This window comes from Phocoena sinus, chromosome 1, assembly GCF_008692025.1.
Source record: "Phocoena sinus isolate mPhoSin1 chromosome 1, mPhoSin1.pri, whole genome shotgun sequence".
NCBI lineage: Eukaryota > Metazoa > Chordata > Mammalia > Artiodactyla > Phocoenidae > Phocoena > Phocoena sinus.
The window spans coordinates 136,645,016-136,666,146 of record NC_045763.1 but is presented as its reverse complement, the minus strand read 5'-3'; the positions used below and the strand labels follow the sequence as shown (position 1 = coordinate 136,666,146).

Genomic DNA, 21,131 nt, shown 5'->3' with positions numbered 1-21,131 from the left:
AAGTAGTGAGCAGATTAAAGAATTAGTTTTCTATTAATCTCTTTCTGCTGTAGACTGTGCTAATGATAGGCAGTTGGGAGAGAGATTAAAAGAATCCGATTTTAGTTAAATCTCCTAAAGGATTCTTATGCCATGATGTTGGTATATAAGTAGTTCACAACAGACACACATTCCTTACATATGAATTGCTTCTTAGAGAGTGACCAAAAGAGCTATTGGTTGGAATTTTCCTTCCCTGTCATACAGCCCCTAATGGGACACCACTTCTCCCCTCTAGAGGGATCTTTGGAGGAAGGCCAGGAGGATGGGAAGGTAGAAGAGCAGGGTAAATCCCAATTTTTTTACTCTTCTCCCCTTCGCAATTATATCTGCTCATTTCTAGTGCCCTTCTGTTCCTTGCCCACCCACACCATGGTGAAGAAGTGCATATAATACCCTGTTGGGCAGAAGGGGGAAAAAATAGATAGTGAGTCTACTTCTTTCCTGAATACATAAAAAGATTATGCCCTCCTAGATTTTTTTACTTATAATTCAGAGATTACCTCTTATCATTTGAGGCCTTATTTCCTCTTACCTTGTCTAAGTGAAAAGAGAAATTGCATACAATAGGGAACCTTAGTTATAGAAGGAAGGACTTTGGAGCATCAGCCCTAGAATTAAAAGTAGAGAGAGTAGGGTTTAAAAAGAAAAGATGAAATATGGTTATAGAGAGAAGAAGCATATTTCACAATGTGGTCCCCTGGACAAGTTGCCTGTCTAGGAAATGTTTGTTACTCAGCTCTGAGGAGATGTAGAGCTTGAACCCAAATGCAAAGATTAATGTCATTAAGCACAACTGTTTAGTTCAGCTGACTTTTTTTTGTGTAAGACATTCTCAGTGAAGAAAGCAGTGCTTTGATTTTCATTCTGGCGCAGATTTTCTTTGCTGATGATAGCAAAAAGTTCTCTGACTGGCATTTTATTACTGTTGTAGAGAATACCTGATGTAAATTTTATTGTGAGTTTTTTGTTTTAGTTTAAGAATTATAATTCACCATTATTTTTTTCCCCAAGTTTGCCTGTTATCTCACTGTTTTTAATAATTTTTAAAAGTTTAGACTTTACAACCACTATAATAATAATCCAGTCAAGAATCATCAATGGATGTTAAAATCATTAGATGAAAAACTACTAGGGAACAATATTCACACAATCTGATCCACAGTTTACTTATTAATTACAAAGAGGAAACCGGGAGATACTGCTTTTACTAAGTCCTGACTACTATCACAGTGGGACAGACTGCTGTCATGTGATGAATTGTAAACGACATGTCACCTATATGTTGCTCTTCCCAAATACTTAACCTGATTCTAGTCATGATTAATCATTTTTGGCAAGAACACTCTGTAGGTGAGGAAACAATCAGACAAATGCAAATTGAAAGATATTTTATAAAACAGCTGGTTCAGACTCTTAGAAAATAGCAATATCATGGAAGACAAAAAGTCTAAAGATACATGAAACTCAGTGCTGTGTGTAAATCTTGATTGGCTCCTCATCTGGGAGAAGAAAGCTATAAAGAACCTTTTGGGGAAGTCAGGGAAATCTGAATATGGTCCATATACGTTTATTTAATGGTACTGATGTTAAGTTTCTTCACTTTGAAGAATATATATTTGGGGTAAAGTGTTATGATGTATACAAGTAACTTTCAAGAGATTCAGCAAAAATAAATTTAGGAAACCTCAGAAAGATGTGCTTTTCATCATAGGAGCAGGCAGGTAGTGAGAAAACTGTGGGACTGAGTTCTGTTTTACAGTAGATCAGTGGCTGTACTTCCTGGTTGGAGGTAGAAAGAATTGGCAGGGAAAAGCCAAAAAGGAGGCCTGTCCTAGCAGCTGGCAAAAAAGAAGAAAAGGAAAACACAGAAGGGGGCTCAGGACTAAAATATTGCCCTTGGTATTAAACTGCGGCAAGTCCCTGCCTTCTTACTCACTGTATTCTTATCTCTGTCTTCACTTCCCCTTGTTTTTTTTTTTTTGAATTTTATTTTATTTATTTTTTTATACCACAGGTTCTTATTAGTTATCCATTTTATACATATTAGTATATATATGTCAATCCCAATCTCCCAATTCATCACACCACCACCACCCCTCCCCCGCCACTTCCCCCCTTGGTGTCCATACGTTTGTTCTCTACATCTGCGTCTCAATTTCTGACTTGCAAACCGGTTCGTTTGTACCACTTTTCTAGGTTCTACATATAGGCGTTAATATATGCTATTTGTTTTTCTCTTTCTGACTTACTTCACTCTGTATGACAGTCTCTAGATCCATCCACGTCTCTACAAATGACCCAATTTCATTCCTTTTTATGGCTGAGTAATATTCCATTGTATATATGTACCACATCTTCTTTATCCATTCGTCTGTCGATGGGCATTTAGGTTGCTTCCATGTCCTGGCTATCGTGAATAGTGCTGCAATGAACATTGGGGTACATGTGTCTTTTTGAATTATTGTTTTCTCTGGGTATATGCCCAGTAGTGGGATTGCTGGGTCATATGGTAATTCTATTTTTAGTTTTTTAAGGAACCTCCATACTGTTTTCCATAGTGGCTGTATCAATTTATATTCCCACCAACAGTGCAAGAGGGTTCCCTTTTCTCCACACCTTCTCCAGCATTTGTTGTTTGTAGATTTTCTGATGATGCCCATTCTAACTGGTGTGAGGTGATACCTCATTGTAGTTTTGATTTACATTTCTCTAATAATTAGTGATGTTGAGCAGCTTTTCATGTGCTTCTTGGCCATCAGTATGTCTTCTTTGGAGAAATGTCTATTTAGGTCTTCTGCCCATTTTTGGATTGGGTTGTTTGTTTCTTTAATATTGAGCTGCATGAGCTGTTTATATATTTTGTAGATTAATCCTCTGTTGATTTGTTTGCAAATATTTTCTCCCATTCTAAGGGTTCTCTTTTCGTCTTGTTTGTAGTTCCCTTGGCTGTGCAAAAGTTTTTAAGTTTCATTAGGTCCCATTTGTTTATTTTTGTTTTTATTTCCATTACTGTAGGAGGTGGATCAAAAAAGATCTTGCTGTGATTTATGTCAAAGAGTGTTCTGTGTTTTCCTCTAAGAGTGTTATAGTGTCTGGTCTTACATTTAGGTCTCTAATCCATTTTGAGTTTATTTTTGTGTGTGATGTTAGGGAGTGTTCTAATTTCATTCTTTTACATGTAGCTGTCCAGTTTTCCCAGCACCACTTATTGAAGAGACTGTCTTTTCTCCATTGTATATCCTTGCCTCCTTTGTCATAGATTAGTTGACCATAGGTGCATGGGTTTATCTCTGGGCTTTCTATCCTGTTCCATTGATCTGTGTTTCTGTTTTTGTGCCAGTACCATATTGTCTTGATTACTGTAGCTTTGTAGTATAGTCTGAAGTCAGGGAGTCAGATTCCTCCAGCTCCGTTTTTTTCCCTCAAGACCGCTTTGGCTCTTCGGGGTCTTTTCTGTCTCCATACAAATTTTAAGATATTTTGTTCTAGTTCTGTGAAAAATGCCATTGGTAGTTTGATAGGGATTGCTTTGAATCTGTAGATTGCTTTGGGTAGTATAGTCATTTTCACAATATTGATTATTCCAATCCAAGAACATGGTATATCTCTCCATCTGTTTGTATCATCTTTAATTTCTTTCATCAGTGTCTTATAGTTTTCTTCCTACAGGTCTTTTGTCTCCCTAGGTAGGTTTATTTCTAGGTATTTTATTCTTTTTGTTGCAATGGTAAATGGAAGTGTTTCCTTAATTTTCTGATCTTTCACTGTTAGCGTATAGGAATGCAAGAGATTTCTGTGCATTAATTTTGTATCCTGCAACTTTACCAAATTCATTGATTAGCTCTATAGTAGTTTTCTGGTGGCATCTTTAGGCTTCTCTATGTATAGTATCATGTCATCTGCAAACAGTGACAGTTTTACTTCTTCTTTTCCAATTTGTATTCCTTTTATTCCTTTTTCTTCTCTGATTGCCGTGGCTAGGACTTCCAAAACTGTGTTGAATAATAGTGGTGAGAGTGGACATCCTTGTCTTGTTCCTGATCTTAGAGGAAATGCTTTCAGTTTTTCACCATTGAGAATGATGTTTGCTGTAGGTTGTCATATATGGTCTTTATTATGTTGAGGTAGGTTCCCTCTGCCCACTTTCTGGAGAGTTTTTATCATAAATGGGTGTTGAATTCTGTCAAAAGCTTTTTCTGCAGCTATTGAGATGATCATACGGTTTTTCTTCAGTTTGTTAATATGGTGTATCACGTTGATTCATTTGCATATATTGAGGAATCCTTGCATTCCTGGGATAAATCCCACTTGATCATGGTGTATGATCCTTTTAATGTGTTGTTGGATTCTGTTTGCTAGTATTTTGTTGAGGATTTTTGCATCTATATTCATCAGTGATATTGGTCTGTAATTTTCTTTTTTTGTAGTATCTTTGTCTGGTTTTGGTATCAGGGTGATGGTGGCCTCATAGAATGAGTTTGGGAGTTTTCCTCCCTCTGCAGATTTTTGGAGGAGTTTGAGAAGGATGGGTGTTAGCTCTTCTCTCAGTGTTTGATAGAATTCACCTGTGAAGCCATCTGGTCCTGGACTTTTGTTTGTTGGAAGATTTTTAATCCCAGTTTCAATTTCATTACTTGTGATTGTGTGGTCTGTTCATATTTTCTATTTCTTCTTGCTTCAGTCTTGGAAGGTTATTCTTTTCTAAGAATTTGTCTATTTCTTCCAGGTTGTCCATTTTATTGGCATAGAGTTGCTTGTAGTAGTCTCTTAGGATGCTTTGCATTTCTGCGGTGTCTGTTGTAACTTCTTTTTTCATTTCGAATTTTATTGATTTGAGTCCTCTCCTGCTTTTTCTTGGTGAGTCTGGCTAATGGTTTATCAATTTTGTTTCTCTTCTCAAAGAAACAGCTTTTAGTTTTATTGATCTTTGCTATTGTTTTCTTTGTTTCTATTTTATTTATTTCTGCTCTGATCATTATGATTTCATTCCTTCTACTAACTTTGGGTTTTGTTTGTTCTTCTTTCTCTAGTTGTTTTAAGTGTAGAGTTAGATTGTTTGTTTTAGATGTTTGTTGTTTCTTGAGGTAGGATTGTATTGCTATGAACTTCCCTCTTAGAACTGCTTTTGCTGTATCCCCATAGGTTTTGGATCATCGTGTTTTCATTGTCAATTGTCTTTAGGTAGTTTTTTATTTCCTGTTTGATTTCTTCAGTGATCTGTTGGTTATTTAGTAACGTATTGTTTAGCCTCCATGTGTGTGTTTATTACGTTTTTTTCCCTGTAATTGATTTCTAATCTCATAGTGTTGTGGTCAGAAAAGATGCTTGATATGATTTCAATTTTCTTAAATTACTGAGGCTTGATTTGTGACCCAAGATATGATCTATCCTGGAGAATGTTCTGTGTGCACTTGAGAAGAAAGTGTAATCTGCTGTTTTGGATGGAATGTCCTATCAATATCAATTAAATCTTTCTGGTCTACTGTGTCATTTAAAGCTTGTGTTTCCTTATTAATTCTCTGTTTGGATGATCTGTCCATTGGTGTAAGTGAGGTGTTAAAGTCTCCCACTGTTACTGTGTTACTGTCGATTTCCTCTTTTATAGCTGTTAGCCGTTGCCTTGTGTATTGAGGGGCTCCTATGTTGGGTGTATATATATTTATAATTGTTTTATCTTCTTCTTGGATTGATCCCTTGATCATTATGTAGTGTCCTTCCTTGTCTCTTGTAACATTCTTTATTTTAAAGTCTATTTTATCTCATATGAGAATTGCTACTCCAGCTTTCTTTTGATTTCCATTTGCATGGAATATCTTTTTCATCCCTTCACTTTCAGTCTGTATGTGTCCCTAGGTCTGAAGTGGGTCTCCTGCAGACAGCATATATATGGGTCTTGTTTTTGTATCCATTCAGCAGCCTGTGTCTTTTGGTTGGAGGATTTAATCCATTGGTGTTTAAGGTAATTATCGATATGTATGTTCCTATGACCATTTTCTTAATTGTTTTGGGTTTGTTTTTGTAGGTCCTTTTCTTCTCTTGTTTTTCCCACTTAGAGAAGTTCCTTTATCATTTGTTGTAGAGCTGGTTTGATGGTGCTGAATTCTCTTAGCTTTTGCTTGTCTGTAAAGCTTTTGATATCTCCATCGAATCCGAATGAAATCCTTGCCAGGTAGAGTGATCTTGGTTGTAGGTTCTTCCCTTTCATCACTTTAAATATGTCATGCCACTCCCTTCTGGCTTGTAGAGTTTCTGCTGAGAAATCAGATGTTAACCTTATGGGAGTTCCCTTTTATGTTATTTGTCATTTTTCCATTGCTGCTTTCAATAGTTTTTCCTTGTCTTTAATTTTTGCCAGTTTGATTACTATGTGTCTCCGCGTGTTTCTCCTTGCGTTTATCCTGTATGGGACTCTGTGTGCTTCCTGGACTTGGGTGGCTCTTTCCTTTCCCATGTTAGGGAAGTTTTCGACTATAATCTCTTCACATATTTTCCTTTCACTCACTCTTCTCCTTCTGGGACCTCTATAATGCGAATGTTGTTGCGTTTAATGTTGTCCCAGAGGTCTCTTAGGCTGTCTTCATTTCTTTTCATTCTTTTTTCTTTATTCTGTTCCGCAGCAGTGAATTCCACCATTCTGTCTTCCAGGTCACTTATCCGTTCTTCTGCCTCAGTTATTCTGCTATTGATTCCTCCTAGTGTATTTTTCATTTCAGTTATTGTATTGTTCATTTCTGTTTGTTCTTTAATTCTAGGTCTTTGTTAAACATTTCTTGCATCGTCTCGATCTTTGCCTCCATTCTTTTTCTGAGGTCCTGTATCATTTTCACTATCATTATTCTGAATTCTTTTTCTGGAAGGTTGCCTGTCTCCTCTTCATTTAGTTGTTTTTGTAGGATTTTTTCTTTTTCCTTCATCTGGTACGTAGCCTTCTGCCTTTTCATGTCTATCTTTCTGTGAATGTGGTTTTTGTTGCACAGGCTGCAGGATTGTAGTTCCTGCTTCTGCTGTCTGCCCTCTGGTGGATGAGGCTATCTAAGAGGCTTATGCATGTCTCCTGATGGGAGGGAATGGTGGTGGGTAGAGCTGGCTGTTGCTCTGGTGGGCAGAGCTCAGTAAAACTTTAATCGTTTGTCTGCTGATGGGTGGGGCTGGATTCCCTCCCTGTTGGTTGTTTGGCCTGAGGCTACCCAACACTGGAGCCTACCCAGGCTCTTTGGTGGGGCTAATGGCAGACTCTGAGAGGGCTCATGTCAAGGAGTACTTCCAGAACTTCTGCTGCCAATGTCCTTGTCCTCACGGTGAGACACAGTCACCCCTTGCCTCTGCAGGAGACCCTCCAACAGTAGCAGGTAGGTCTGGTTCAGTCTCCTGTGGGGTCACTGCTTCTTCCCCTGGGTCCTGATGTGCACACTACTTTGTGTGTACCCTCCAAGAGTGGAGTCTCTGTTTCCCCCAGTCCTGTTGAAGTCCTGAAATCAAATCCCTCTAGCCCTCAAAGTCTGATTCTCTGGGAATTCCTCCTCCCGTTGCCGGACGCCCAGGTTGGGAAGCCTGACATGGGGCTCAGAACCTTCACTCCAGTGGGTGGACTTCTTTCTGTGGTATAATTGTTCTCCAGTTTGCGAGTCAGCCACCCAGCACTTACGGGATTTGATTGTATTGTGATTGCGTCCTTCCTACCGTCTCATTGTGGCCTCTCCTTTGTCTTTGGATGTGGGGTGTCTTTTTTGGTGAGTTCCATTGTCTTCCTCTTGATGATTGTTCAGCAGCTGGTTGTGATTCTGGTGCTCTCGCAAGAGGGAGTGAGAGCACATCCTTCTACTCTGCCATCTAGAACCAAAAATCCCTCCCCTTGCTTTTGATGTCCCTGCCCAAAGCCTCAGGATCTACTACTAGCAGCTTAGAGATGAGATAACAGCAGAAGGGGAGGTATGTTTCTCACATCTTAAAATGAGAAGTTTGAAGCATTTCCCACAGAATATTGTTTTGTGTGACAGTTAACATATTACTGAAATGCCATAAACACAGTTAATTCGTAAGATGGGAACTACTCCTGTTGTTTGTAGACCATACATTCTCAACAGGGGTTTGAAATTTGGGTTTGGGGGAGTTTTAAAATCTTAGATAGTAAAAAAAATTTTAAAAATCTTAGATAGTACAATAGTGTGTCATCTTCCAAAAATCAGCAGATGTGTAATATATGTGTAATTTTAAAATTTCATGGGGGAGGGTGATTAGGGAAAAAAATGTCTAAAAGGGCTCCTTAGGTGGGGTGATAAGGTCTATATTGCTGTGGACGAATGAAATGCAAAAAGAGAAGGCTACTCATATATGGCTTATTAAATCTGTATCTCCTGACCCTTAAAATGTGTGTGCCTTTTTTTAATAATAAAAAGAAGAAATATACTGTTTGTGTTCCTTACATAGTTAATGATAGGTCATTTTGGCTATTCTCTACTTTAGGGAAGCATGGAAAGCACTTGGTGATTCAAGCCCCAGCCGAGCAATGCAGGAGTATATTGCTGTAGTTAAAAAATTAGATCCAAGTTGGAATCCTCAGGTAAGACCGAATGATTGTAAATAATATTTTCCAATAACATATTATCTTTCTCTCAAATAAATGTTTAAAACTAAGCTTTAGGCTTAAATAACATCCTTAAAGTTTTATTTTCTCAAATCAAAAGATTATAAAGTTATTGCAGTATTTATCTAAAAATATTATTGCTTATATGTTAACATAATCAGCTACTGATACTGAGAACTTCTCTGAATTGTAGAGCATTTTTAAAAGCATAATTGTAATTTTAGTCGTGTAAAAACTCAATTCATTTCAGAATTTGAAAGAGTTTAACTTGAGATCATATTATCTTGAGAAATGGAAGGTTTTTTTTTTTAATGAGCACTTTCTATGAAAGTACAAAATGCTTGTTGATAGGGATAAAATATGAATGACATGCTTTCTGCCATTATGTAAAGTACCTTATAGAATATAAAACATATCAAAAATAGAGTAATAGTATAAAACAATAATAATGCGAATGCTAGGGTATCCAGTGGAAGAACAGATTACTTTGGACGTTGGCGGCAGTTATTACATTGTTACATATTTATTACCAGTATGAAGGAATTTTGTTCCACCAGTGATGGAATCTTAAAATGTCAGAGTTGTAAGGAATCTTAAAGATTTATATGTTATGACATATAAAAGTGTATCTTAATTATGAGTACAAAGGGGGAGAGATAACCAAGTTAGGATAGCTCTAATGATACAACTGCCTTTTGGAAATCATTGAAACATTTCCTGATGTTTTTGATGTGCATGAGTATTCATTCTCAGAAACATTCCTTTTTATTAATATCTTTTATAAAATGTCAAGTTTGCATACAGATATATACCATAAAGGTCGTAAGGACTTAAACTCTGAAATTCAGTGGTAAAAACAGGTGCATCTCTGAGCTGAACTCAACCTGAACACAAATGGCATGATATTTATTTATTTATTTATTAACATCTGTATTGGAGTATAATTGCTTTACAATGGTGTGTTAGTTTCTGCTGTATAACAAAGTGAATCAGTTATACATACACATACATCCCCATGTTCCCTCTCTCTTGCGTCCCCCTGCCACCTTCCCTATCCCACCTCTCTAGGTGGTCACAAAGCACCGAGCTGATCTCTCTGTGGCACGATATTTAAAAAAAACAAAAGCAAGACTTGAAATTGCATGCCTTTAAGTGAGTCCTTACTCTTCAGGTCCAACCGCTGTGGTCTCAGTTCTTCCCTATTGACTTATACTTGACTGTTTCTGATGCCTGGCTTATGTAGGTGTTTGCGTTGATAACTTCTGATAAATGACAGAGTTTATGATTTCTTACCTTCAATACTTTAATTACTAAGTAAAATTACGTTAACTGTGACTCTTACAAATGCACAGTCCATGTAGTTAGGTAGTTCTTCCTTAGGGAAACCCAAACAGGCATTAAGGATGTTTTTAAAAATATCTGAATCTTACCTATTGAACTTATAAAACTTGAGTAGACTAAGCAGAACCAAAGATACTTTCTTTTTTTTTTCTTTTCTTTCCTTTTTTTCAACATCTTCATTGGACAAAGATACTTTCAAGTAAAAATGATTCTTTAATACATTGTTCTAAAAATATGTTAACTCATAATCTAGTTGTAAACAGGAATTTTAACGTTTCATTTACGTTTTAATTTTTAGTTTAAACATTCTGAGCTGGTCCCTTTGACTCATAGCTTTTTTCCGCCTTGTTTTTGATTGGTATGGGGCAGATCATAATCTCAATCTCAAGAGATTTGATATTTGGTTCATTATCTTTTAGGTTAAAAGAACCATTTTCTTTTGATATTTGTTTCTAAAAATGATGAAATAATGACGACTCTCATGCTGAGTGTGTTAAGTTCTTTTCAGGTATTGCCCTTTGAAATCTTCATAAGAATTTTAAGAATTAGGAACTATTATTGTCTGTATTTTAAAAAAGAGAAAATTCAGGCACAGAGAGGCTTAGTAACTTTTCTAAGATTAGCCAGCTAGTGAATGGTGTTGCCAGGATTTGGACCTATGCTTATATGAGTCCAGATCCCCACCCCTAATCACTCTGCTATCTGTTCTATAGCTGACATTATGTGTATTTAAAAAAGCATGTAAACTTAAGTGTATGGAAAATTCAAGTAAAGATATTTATTTATTTTAAATTTATTATTTTAAAATTTTATTGTATTTTTGGCTGTGTTGGGTCTTTGCTGCTGAACGCGGGCTTTCTCTAGTTGTGGCGAGCAGGGCTACTCTTTGTTGCTGTGTGTGGGCTTCTCATTGCAGTGGCTTCTCTTGTTGAGGAACATGGTCTCTAGGTGTGCGGGCTTCAGCAGTTGTGGTGTGTGGGCTCAGTAGTTGTGTCTCACGGGCTCTAGAGCACAGGCTCAGTAGTTGTGGCACATGCGCATGGTTGCTCTACGGCATGTGGGATCTTCCTGGACCAGGGCTCGAACCCGTGTCCCCTACATTGACAGATGATTCTTAACCACTCCGCCATCAGGGAAGCCCAAGATAGTTACTTTTTTTTTTTTGTGGTACGCGGGCCTCTCACTGCTGCGGCCTCTCCTGCCGCGGAGCACAGGCTCCGGATGCGCAGGCCCAGCGGCCACAGCTCACAGGCCCAGCCGCTCCACAGCATGCGGGATCCTCCCGGACTGGGGCACGAACCCGCATCCCCTGCATCGGCAGGTGGACTCCCAACCACTGCGCCACCAGGAAAGCCCCCAAGATAGTTACTTTTTAAATCAAAGCTACATGGTACCTTCAAGTATAAAGTGAATAGTGCTTTAAAATGTAACCCTTTGCCTGTTTTCTGTTTTGTTTCGTCTTTCTCAGGAATGTACTGTTGTCTAATGTCTAATATAATCAAGGCAATTCTTTTGCTTTTACTTACATAGTTTTTTGGGAGGGAGGCAGAGAGGGTGAGTTTTTTTTGTTTGTTTGTTTTTTAATAAATTTATTTATTTTTATTTTTGGCTGCATTGGGTCTCTGCTGGAGCACACGGGCTTTCTCTAGCTGCGGCGAGCGGGGGCTATTTGTTGCGGTGTGCAGGTTTCTCATTGCAGTGGTTTCTCTTGCTGCACAGCAGGGGCTTCAATAGTTGTGGCTCGCGGGCTCTAGAGTGCAGGCTCAGTAGTTGTGGCGCACGGGCTTAGTTGCTCCGTGGCATGCGGGATCCTCCCAGACCAGGGCTTGAACCCGTGTCCCCAGCACTGGCAGGCAGATTCTTAACCACTGCGCCACTAGGGAAGTCCCAAGGGTGAGTTTTTAATTTTGGTATAATTTTTATTTCTTTTTTTTTTTTTTTTTTTTTGCGGTACGCAGGCCTCTCACTGTTGTGGCCTCTCCTGTTGCGGAGCGCAGGCTCAGCGGCCATGGCTCACGGGCCCAGCTGCTCTGTGGCATGCGGGATCTTCCCGGACCGGGGCACAAACCCATGTTGCCTGCATTGGCAGGCGGACTCTCAACCACTGTGCCACCAGGGAAGCCCTATTTCTATTATTTCTGACAAATAAAAATTATATATATTTAAGGTATACAATGTGATGTTTTGGTGTTTGGTATATATCTTGTGAAATGATTATCACAGTAAAACTAATTAATATATCCCTCACCTCCCATATTTATCATGGTTTTATGTGTGTGTGTGACGTGTAAAGTTTCAAGAATAGTACAAGACGCTTCTGGATGGCCTTTGTCTAGTTACACCAGTATTTTTTTTACATTTGTTTTAGCATTCTTTCTCTATTTACTCATAAATACATACATACTACATATAAATAAATTTTTTTGGAATTTTTTTATTATCACTTTTGAACTGAAAGTTACAGACATCATGTCCCTTTACTACTTAATACTTCAATATGTTACTATACTGCAATTATCAAAATTGGTAAATTTTTTTTTTTTGGTGTCATGAATTCTTTTGAAATTCTTTTTTTTTCAGAACCCTGGGCTCAAGAGTTCCTATAGGGCATGCATGTGTGTGTGTATGTGTGTAGATATGTGTGTGTATACATATTTCTTTTAATATAAAAATTGTAAATGTATATTTAAGGTATATAATATGATGATTTGATGTATATATACATAGTGAAATGATTAGTCAAGCTAACTAATATAACATCTCCTCTCATAGTCACCTTTTCTCTATGTGTGTGTGATGAAAACACCTGAGGTTTACTCTCTTAACATATTTGCAGTATTCAATACAGTGTTATTAACTGTAGTCATCATGCCTGTACATTAGATCCCTAGACTTATTCATCCTACATAACTGAAGCTTTGTACCCTTTGACCAATATCTTGCTATTTCCCCTAGCCATTGGTAAACAACATTCTATTCTCTGCTTCTATGAATTTCACTTTTTAATTTTTTTAGATTCTATATATGAGATCATATAATACTTGTCTTTCTCTCTCTGGCTTATTTCACTTAGCATGATGTCCTCCAGGTTCATCCACGTTGTCATAAGTGGTAAGATTTCCTTCGTTCTCATGGCTGAATAATGTTCTGATGTGTGTGTGTGTATACACACACACACTATATCTTGTTTATGCATTCTTCCATACATGGACACTTAGGTTGCTTCCATATATTGGCTATTGTGAATAATGCTAAAAACATGAGAGGGCAAGATATCTCTTTGAGATCCTGATTTCATTTTCTTTAGATGTATACCCAGAGGTGAGATTGCTGGATCATACGGGAGTTCTATTTTTAATTTTTTGAAGAACCTCCATACTGTTTCTCATAATGGCTCTAGCAGTTTACATTCCTACCAATAATATACGATTCTCTTTTCTCAAAATCAGGAATTTTAACATTGATTCAATATTACTGTCAAATCCATAATTCATATTCAAGTTTATCATTTATCTAAAATATGTCTTTCATAGTTACTTTAAAAAATTCTGATCCATCATCCAGTGCAGGATCATGCATTGCATCTAGTTGTCATGTCTCTTTAGTCTCCTTTAATCTGGAATGGTTTTTCAGCCTTTCTTTTTCTCTCTTGACTGTGATATTTTTGAAGAGTATAGGCCAGTTATTTTGTAGAGTGCCCTTCAGTTTGTTTGTCTGTTTTCTCATGAGTAGATTTAGATCATATGTTTTTAAGAGGAATACCACAGAATTCTTCTCAGTGCATTATACCAGGACATACATGATGTCTGTTTGCCCCCAAATTGGTTGTTAACATTGATCGCTTGCTTAAGGTGGTGTCTGCCAGATTCTCTACTGTAACTTTCCTTTTTCCCCCTTTGTAATTAATGAGTAATTTGTGGGGAGATACTTTGAGACTATGTAAATATCCTTTTCCTAATCAGATTTCACTGACTAGTTTTAACATCCATTAATGATTTTCTAACTCTATCATTTCTTCTACATTTATTATTTGGCACTCCACTGTAAGGGTGGGCTTTCTCTTCTCCCCTATTTATTTATTCATTTTCAAGAACTGTGAAAGGTGTAGGATTGTACCCTACTTGCAAGCTAATAAGTTAGCCTGTTACTGTTTCTTAGGTGCTGGCCGAGGCTCCTGGGTCTGAGCCAAAGGGCTTTATTATTCACGGCATGGCAAACTGCATGAGCTTCATTTGATTTGCATCGGTTTCTGCTGACCCCTAAGTCCCACTTAGGGGTATGATGGAGGTGGGCCTAGATGGATTCCTGCATATGCAGTGGGTTGTGCTATAGGGAAGGAGCACTGAGCTTTGGGGATTCACCACTTTTATAGCAGGTAGAAGCAAGCCTGCTATTTGTCAGGGGTTGGGAAGACATGACGTCATCCCTGAAGGTGGCTTACTGTACGTACAACCCTGAGAAAAGGCCTAGATAAAGAATGGTCAGAGGGCTTCCTTGGTGGTGCAGTGGTTAAGAATCCGCCTGCCAATGCAGGGGACACGGGTTAGAGCCCTGGTCTGGGAAGATCCCACATGCCGTGGAGCGACTAAGCCTGTGTGCCACAACTACTGAGCCTGTGCTCTAGAGCCTGCAAACCACAACTACTGAGCCCACGAGCCACAACTACTGAAGTCTGCACACCTAGAGCCCGTGCTCCACAACAAGAGAAGCCACCCCAATGAGAAGCCTGCACACCGCAATGACGAGTAGCCCCCGCTCGCTGCAACTAGAGAAAGCCCGTGCACAGCAACGAAGACCCAACACAGCCAAAACTAAATAAAATAAAATAAAATAACTAAAAAAATAATAAAGCTTAAAAAAAAAAGAGTGGTTAGAGCCTGGCATACTGAACATGAATGTATAGGGATGCTCAGGGCCCATGGTTGATTGCCTCACCCAATATATAACAGTATATACTCATAGATTTCTATTTTATTCAATGGGTAATAGTCAGTTACCATCATTATTTGGCCACTGAGAGCTCATTCAAGATGGCTCCCCTGTCCTTTTGATATGTCTCCATCATTCTTTGAGCACTTTCTTACTTTCTGGCACAAGATGTTTCAGGCTGTATTAGTCCCCTAAGGTTGCCATAACAAAGTACCACAAACTAGTACTTTGTAGTTTAAAACAAGAGAAATTTATTCTCTTGTAGTACTGGAGACCAGAAGTCTGAAAATAAGGTGTTAGCAGAGCCATGCTGTCTTTGGAAGCTTCAGGGAGGAATCCGTCCTTGCCTTGGCCAGCTTCTGATGGCCTCAGATAGTCCTTAGTTTGTGGCAGCATAACTCCAGTTGCAGTCTCTGTCTTCACATGGCCTTCTTCTCTGTCTCCAGATCTCCCTTACTTTCTTTTATATGGACAACCAGTCATTGGATTTAGGGCTCACCTTAAACCTCATCTTAACTTTTTCCCCTAGCTTTATTGAGACGTAACTGATATATAACATTGCGTAAGTTTAAGGTGTACAGTATGTTGATTTGACACATATGTATTGCAAAATGATTACCACCATAGCTAATACCTCCATCATGTCACATAATTACTATTTCTGTTTTGTGATGAGAATATTAAAGATCTACTCCTTTAGTAACTTTCAGGTATATAATACAGTATTATTAACTATAATCACCATGCTGTACATTAGATCCCCAGAACTTATTCATCTTATAGCTTGAAGTTTGTACCTTTGACCAACATTTTCCCCATTTCTCCCCCACCCCCGAGGCCCCTGGTAAAAACCATTCTGCTCTGTTTCTATGAGTTTGGCTTTTATAGGTTCCACATGTAAGTGATGTTATGTAGTAGTTGTTTTTCTCTGACTTTTTTCACTTAGAATAATACCTTCAGGGCCCATTCATGTTGTTGCAAATGGTAGGATTTCCTTCTTTCTCATGGCTGAATAATATATATATTTCATACTTCCTTTATTCATCTGTTGATAGACACTTAGGTTGTTTTTATATCTTGGCTATTATAAATAATGCTGCAATGAACATGGGAGTAAAGATATTTCTTCAAGATCCAGTTTTCATTTCTTTTGGATATAAACACAGATGTGAAATTGCTGGATCATATGGTAGTTTTTGAGAAACCTCCATACTGTTTTCCGTAGTGGTTGTACCAGTTTACATTTCTTTCTTTCTTTTTTTAAAATTAATTATTTATTTTTGGCTGCATTGGGTCTTCGTTGCCACACATGGGCTTTCTCTAGTTGCGGCGAGCGGGGGCTACTCTTTGTTGGGGTGTGCAGGCTTCTCATTGCAGTGGCTTCTGTTGTTGCGGAGCACGGCCTCTAGGTGCACAGGCCTCAGTAGTTGTGGCTCGCGGGCTCTAGAGCGCAGGCTCAGTAGTTGCTCTGTGGCATGTGGGATCTTCCCGGACCAGGGCTCAGACCCGTGTCCCCTGCATTGGCAGGCAGATTCTTAACCACTGCGACACCAGGGAAGTCCCCAATTTACATTTCTACTAGCATCGCACACGGGTTTTTTTTTCCACCTCCTCACCAACACGTTATCTCTTGTCTTTTTGATGATAGCCATTCTAACAGGTGTGATGTTTCACTGTGGTTTTGATTTGCATTTCCTTGATGGTTAGTGATGTCAAGCACCCTTTCATGTATTTGTTGGCTATTTGAATGTCTTCTTCAGAAAAATGTCTATTCATTTCTGCCCATTTTTAAATCAGATTTTTTTCTTTTTTTGCTGTTGAGTTATATGAGTCCTTTATATGTTTTGAATATTAATCCTTTATTACATATGTGATTTGCAAATATTTTCTCCCATTCAGTAGGTTATCTTTTCATTTTGTTGATGGTTTCCTTTGCTGTTTGAAAGTTTTTAGTTTGATGTAGTCCCATTTATTAATTTTTGCTTTTGTTGCTTTTGCTTTTCGTGTCAAATCCAAAAAATCATTGCCAAGACCAGTGTCAAGGAGCTTTTCCCCTATGTTTTCTTCTAGGAGCTTTATGATTTTTTTTTTATGCTTATGTTTTGTTTTTTTTTTTTTTGCTGTTCGCTGGCCTCTCACTGTTGTGGCCTCTCCCGTTGCGGAGCACAGGCTCCGGACACGCAGGCTCAGCGGCCATGGCTCATGGGCCCAGCCGCTCCGTGGCATGTGGGATCTTCCCGGACGAAGGCACGAACCCGTGTCCCCTGCATCGGCAGGCGGTCTCTCAACCACTGTGCCACCAGGGAAGCCCTATGCTTATGTTCTTAACCCATTTCAGGTTAATGTTTGTAGGTAGTATAAGATAAGGGTCCAATTTCATTCTTCTACATGTGCTTATCCAGTTTTCCCAACACCATTTATTGAAGAGACTACCCTTTCCATTGCGTATTCTGGGCTCCCTTGTCAAATATTAGTTGACTATATACCTCATCTTGATGATACCTGCAAAGACCCGTTTCCAAATAGAGTCTCATTCTCAGATACCTGGGGTTAGGACTTGGACATGTCTTTGGGGGTGGCGGGGGGACAATTCAACTCACTACACAGGCTCATCTTATACTTTCCCTGTCCTTATCCTAGAATTGGTTGTTTCCCTTTGGTTCCTTTCAGTGGAGAATGATATTTAGAAACCAAAGTCTGGGTGTTGGTTATGTTCATTGCTACCGCTGTCATTACTTCTAGGCCTTCTCAGCAGACATACCTGAAAAATACATATGCTCAAATGCATGTATATATTAACATACACACACACATATATGTATGTGTACACACATACATATGTATGCATACAGATATGTACATACACAGATATATAGTCATTGTAGACACAGACGTGTGTATATACACAGACACACCTACATAACCCTCTCTAACATATGTATCCTATGTCTGTATTTTTATATTTATTTACTTACATATTAAAAACCACAAGTTCATATTGGTACCTCTGATTCCAACCCAACACTATAGAGTACATTGTAGTCGTCCCTCTTTCCATATTTGTAACTCCTTTCTACAACAGAACCCTGGCTGCTAATATTCTCATTATATTTACTCATTATATGACCTAGAATACACAGGAAGCAGTTTCAGAATTGCTCATCTATATTGCTGTGAAAGAAAAGCAAGTTTACTAGCTCAAGTTGACTATTTGTTTACAGGTTGTTTATGTTTTTTATTTTTTAAAGTAAAATTTATATAAGGTGAAATGCTCAAATTTTAAGTGTATAATTTGACGTTTTAACAAATATTCAAAGTACTTTTGTAAAAACTTTGATAAACTTGGAAAATAACTGCATCTCAATCACCTTGTTTTTCCTGACCACTTCCTAATTGACTATGGTCATTTGGAAGATTAAGATTCTTTTTAATGTGAATGCCCTGTCCCATGAAGTAACTCTGTTCTGAAGTGGCTGCCTTGCTTCTAAATAGATAACATGGACACACAGATGTGTTTTTATAGCCTGATAAATATATTAGTTCTAGAAGAGGACATTTTCAAAATTAAAGAATTAAGTGTTTTTCTGTATTTCCTAGTTAATATTTGATGTATTTCCATAGCTCTTTCGAGAAGATTCTTATTCCAAGGTGCATAGTATGATGAATAGCATTTCTTTTGAGTCCTCTGTAAAGGCTTTTGAGTATGAATAGCAAGATGATTTACTATGAGTTTATTTGGTATCTGCTGGTCCTACACGTTAGGCCAAAAAAGGAAAAAAAGCATTTAATGACCTCTTTGTAGATCTTATTAAAAGACCAATATCATGTATTTTGCATATATAATTAAAGTTTATCTGTCATAGATTACTGTTTCATGTTGAACCAAATATAAAAGGAGGACTTTTGTCCTTTTTTTGGACATCTGTTAAAGTAGTATTGATATTAGTCATTCATTCATTCTACTCATTTCATTGTACACTTATTGTGTATAGGTTATAGCCCTAGGGGCTGGGGATGTATCAGTGAACAAAGGAGAACCGTCTCTGTTCTTAGGGAGTTTACAGTTTGGCAGGCATAAGTAATAAAATAAGTAAATATTATAATGTGTGAGAAGGTGATCAATGCTATGGAGAGAAAGCAGCAGAGAAGGATACATATATGGGAGGTGGGGTTACAATTTTTTTTTATTTTTAAAAATAAATTTACTTATTCATTTCTGGCTGTGTTGGGTCTTTGTTGTTTCATGCAGGCTTTCTCTAGTTGCGACGAGTGTGGGCTACTCTTCGTTGTGGTGTGCGGGCTTCTCGTTGCAGTGGCTTCTCTTGTAGCGGAGCATGGGCTCTAGGTGTGCAGGCTTCAGTAGTTGTGACACGCGGGCTCAGTAGTTGTGGCACACGGGCTTAGTTGCTCCGTGGCATGTGGGATCTTCCTGGGCCAGGGCTCAAACCCATGTCACCTGCCTTGGCAGGTGGATTCTTAACCACTGTGCCACCAGGGAAGTCTGGGGGTTACAATTTTAAATGATATGGTCAAGGAAGGCTCACTGAAGAGGTGACATTGAGCATAGATATGAAGGAGTGAAAGAGTGAACCGTACAGGTACCTGGGGAAGAGCATTCTGTATGGAGGAAATGGCCAGTGCAAGTCCCTAAGGCAGGATCATGCCTGGTGTGCTCTAGAAACTTCTAGGAGGACTGAATAGGTATATGGGAATGGGGGCAGGGTAGAGAAATAGGAAATGAGGTAGGGTGGAGCACATGGGATAGTCTGTTATAAGGATTATGGCTTTTATTCTAATGAGAAGAGAAATACACTTTGATTGTAAACTTGTAAAAAGATATAGATATTCTGTATTGCCCAGTAAATAGTATTTTAATGAAGGTAATACAGGCATATGGAAATAGAAATTCAAACAGTGTGAAGGGGTATAAAATAAAACTTTATAAAGTTCTTTGTCCCATACATCATATACCATTCAGTCTTATTTCCTAGTAGACCTATCCACTTGTAACTGTTTCTGTAATTCTGCACTGCTACCTCCATAGCACTAACATCTAAGTTTTTTTCTTTTAAAAAAGTGTTCTTTGTAAATTGAACATTTATTTGTCTGACAGACAGGTGAAGGTTAATCAGGATAGTTCCTGCAGTTTCACTTGCCATGTACCTCCGTTTCTACTCACACGTAGTAAAGCCTCTTGTGACCACCAGAGGGAGCAAAGTTCATTATAAATGAGAATTTTGTTCTCAGGAATTTCTAGGGCTTTCTGTGTGTTTCAGTAGTATTGTTAAAACCTTGCTTCTCATTGGCCATTTACTCTTTTGCCTTTTTTAAAAACTCCTTAGATCTTTAAAATTTTTATATGTACTTGGGATCTTACTAGTGACTTTATTTTTCTTCACCTTACTGGTCTGATCACTCTTAGGTTAGCATCCACTGTATTATTTTTGTGTATTGTCCATAAAGATAAGTAGCGTAGATGGGAGAACTGACACTCTCTTTTGTTCGTAGTGGTTATATAGCTGTGTAGTAGCCTTTTGTAAATTTTGCTGCTATTCATCTGTGGTTTTTGCAGCATCATCTACTTATCTTTTACCTATAAATATTCATTGAATATTAGAATAGATAAATTCATACATACAGTATACTTACCTAAAAGGTAGTCATCATTTTTGAAATTTATATTTAATAGTTAGGCAGATATGTATATTTTGACCAGGAAGTTATCTTCTTTGATTTTTTTCCTTGTCATTCATATTTAATTTTTGTAGACTATCAGGTATTGGTATTGAAATGTTTCTTTTCTCTAGCTGCCTGATGCTGGAGGATAATTCTATAAGTTACCTTTTTTCATGTATGAAAACTCTTATCTCAGAACTTCATCTAACCTTTATATAGTACTACATTTAGTCTATAAGCACTTCAAAGCCTAGGACCATGTTGGATTCATCTTTGTATTTTTTTTTTTTTTTTTTTTTAAATTGCGGTACATGGGCTTCTCACTGTTGTGGCCTCTCCCGTTGCGGAGCACAGGCTTCAGACGTGCAGGCTCAGTGGCCATGGCTCACGGGCCCAGCCGCTCCACGGCATGTGGGATCTTCCCGGACCGGGGCACGAACCCGCGTCCCCTGCATCGGCAGGCGGACTCTCAACCACTGCGCCACCAGGGAAGCCCCTCATCTTTGTATTTTGACCATACTGCCTACAATGTTTAGCACAGGGCAATGCCACAGAAGGT

At 38.3% G+C, this 21,131-nt stretch overlaps 1 protein-coding gene across 2 annotated transcripts in view; it reads left to right on the top strand.

Annotated features, from left to right (window-relative positions):
* The window catches only part of ACBD6 (acyl-CoA binding domain containing 6), a 234,328-nt gene that overhangs the window by 7,308 nt on the left and 205,889 nt on the right, over positions 1-21,131 (top strand). For both annotated transcript variants that reach the window (XM_032652400.1, XM_032652408.1), the window contains exon 3: positions 8,506-8,602. In XM_032652400.1, the coding sequence (XP_032508291.1) occupies positions 8,506-8,602 (97 nt within the window). The remainder of the gene's footprint in view (positions 1-8,505; positions 8,603-21,131) is intronic.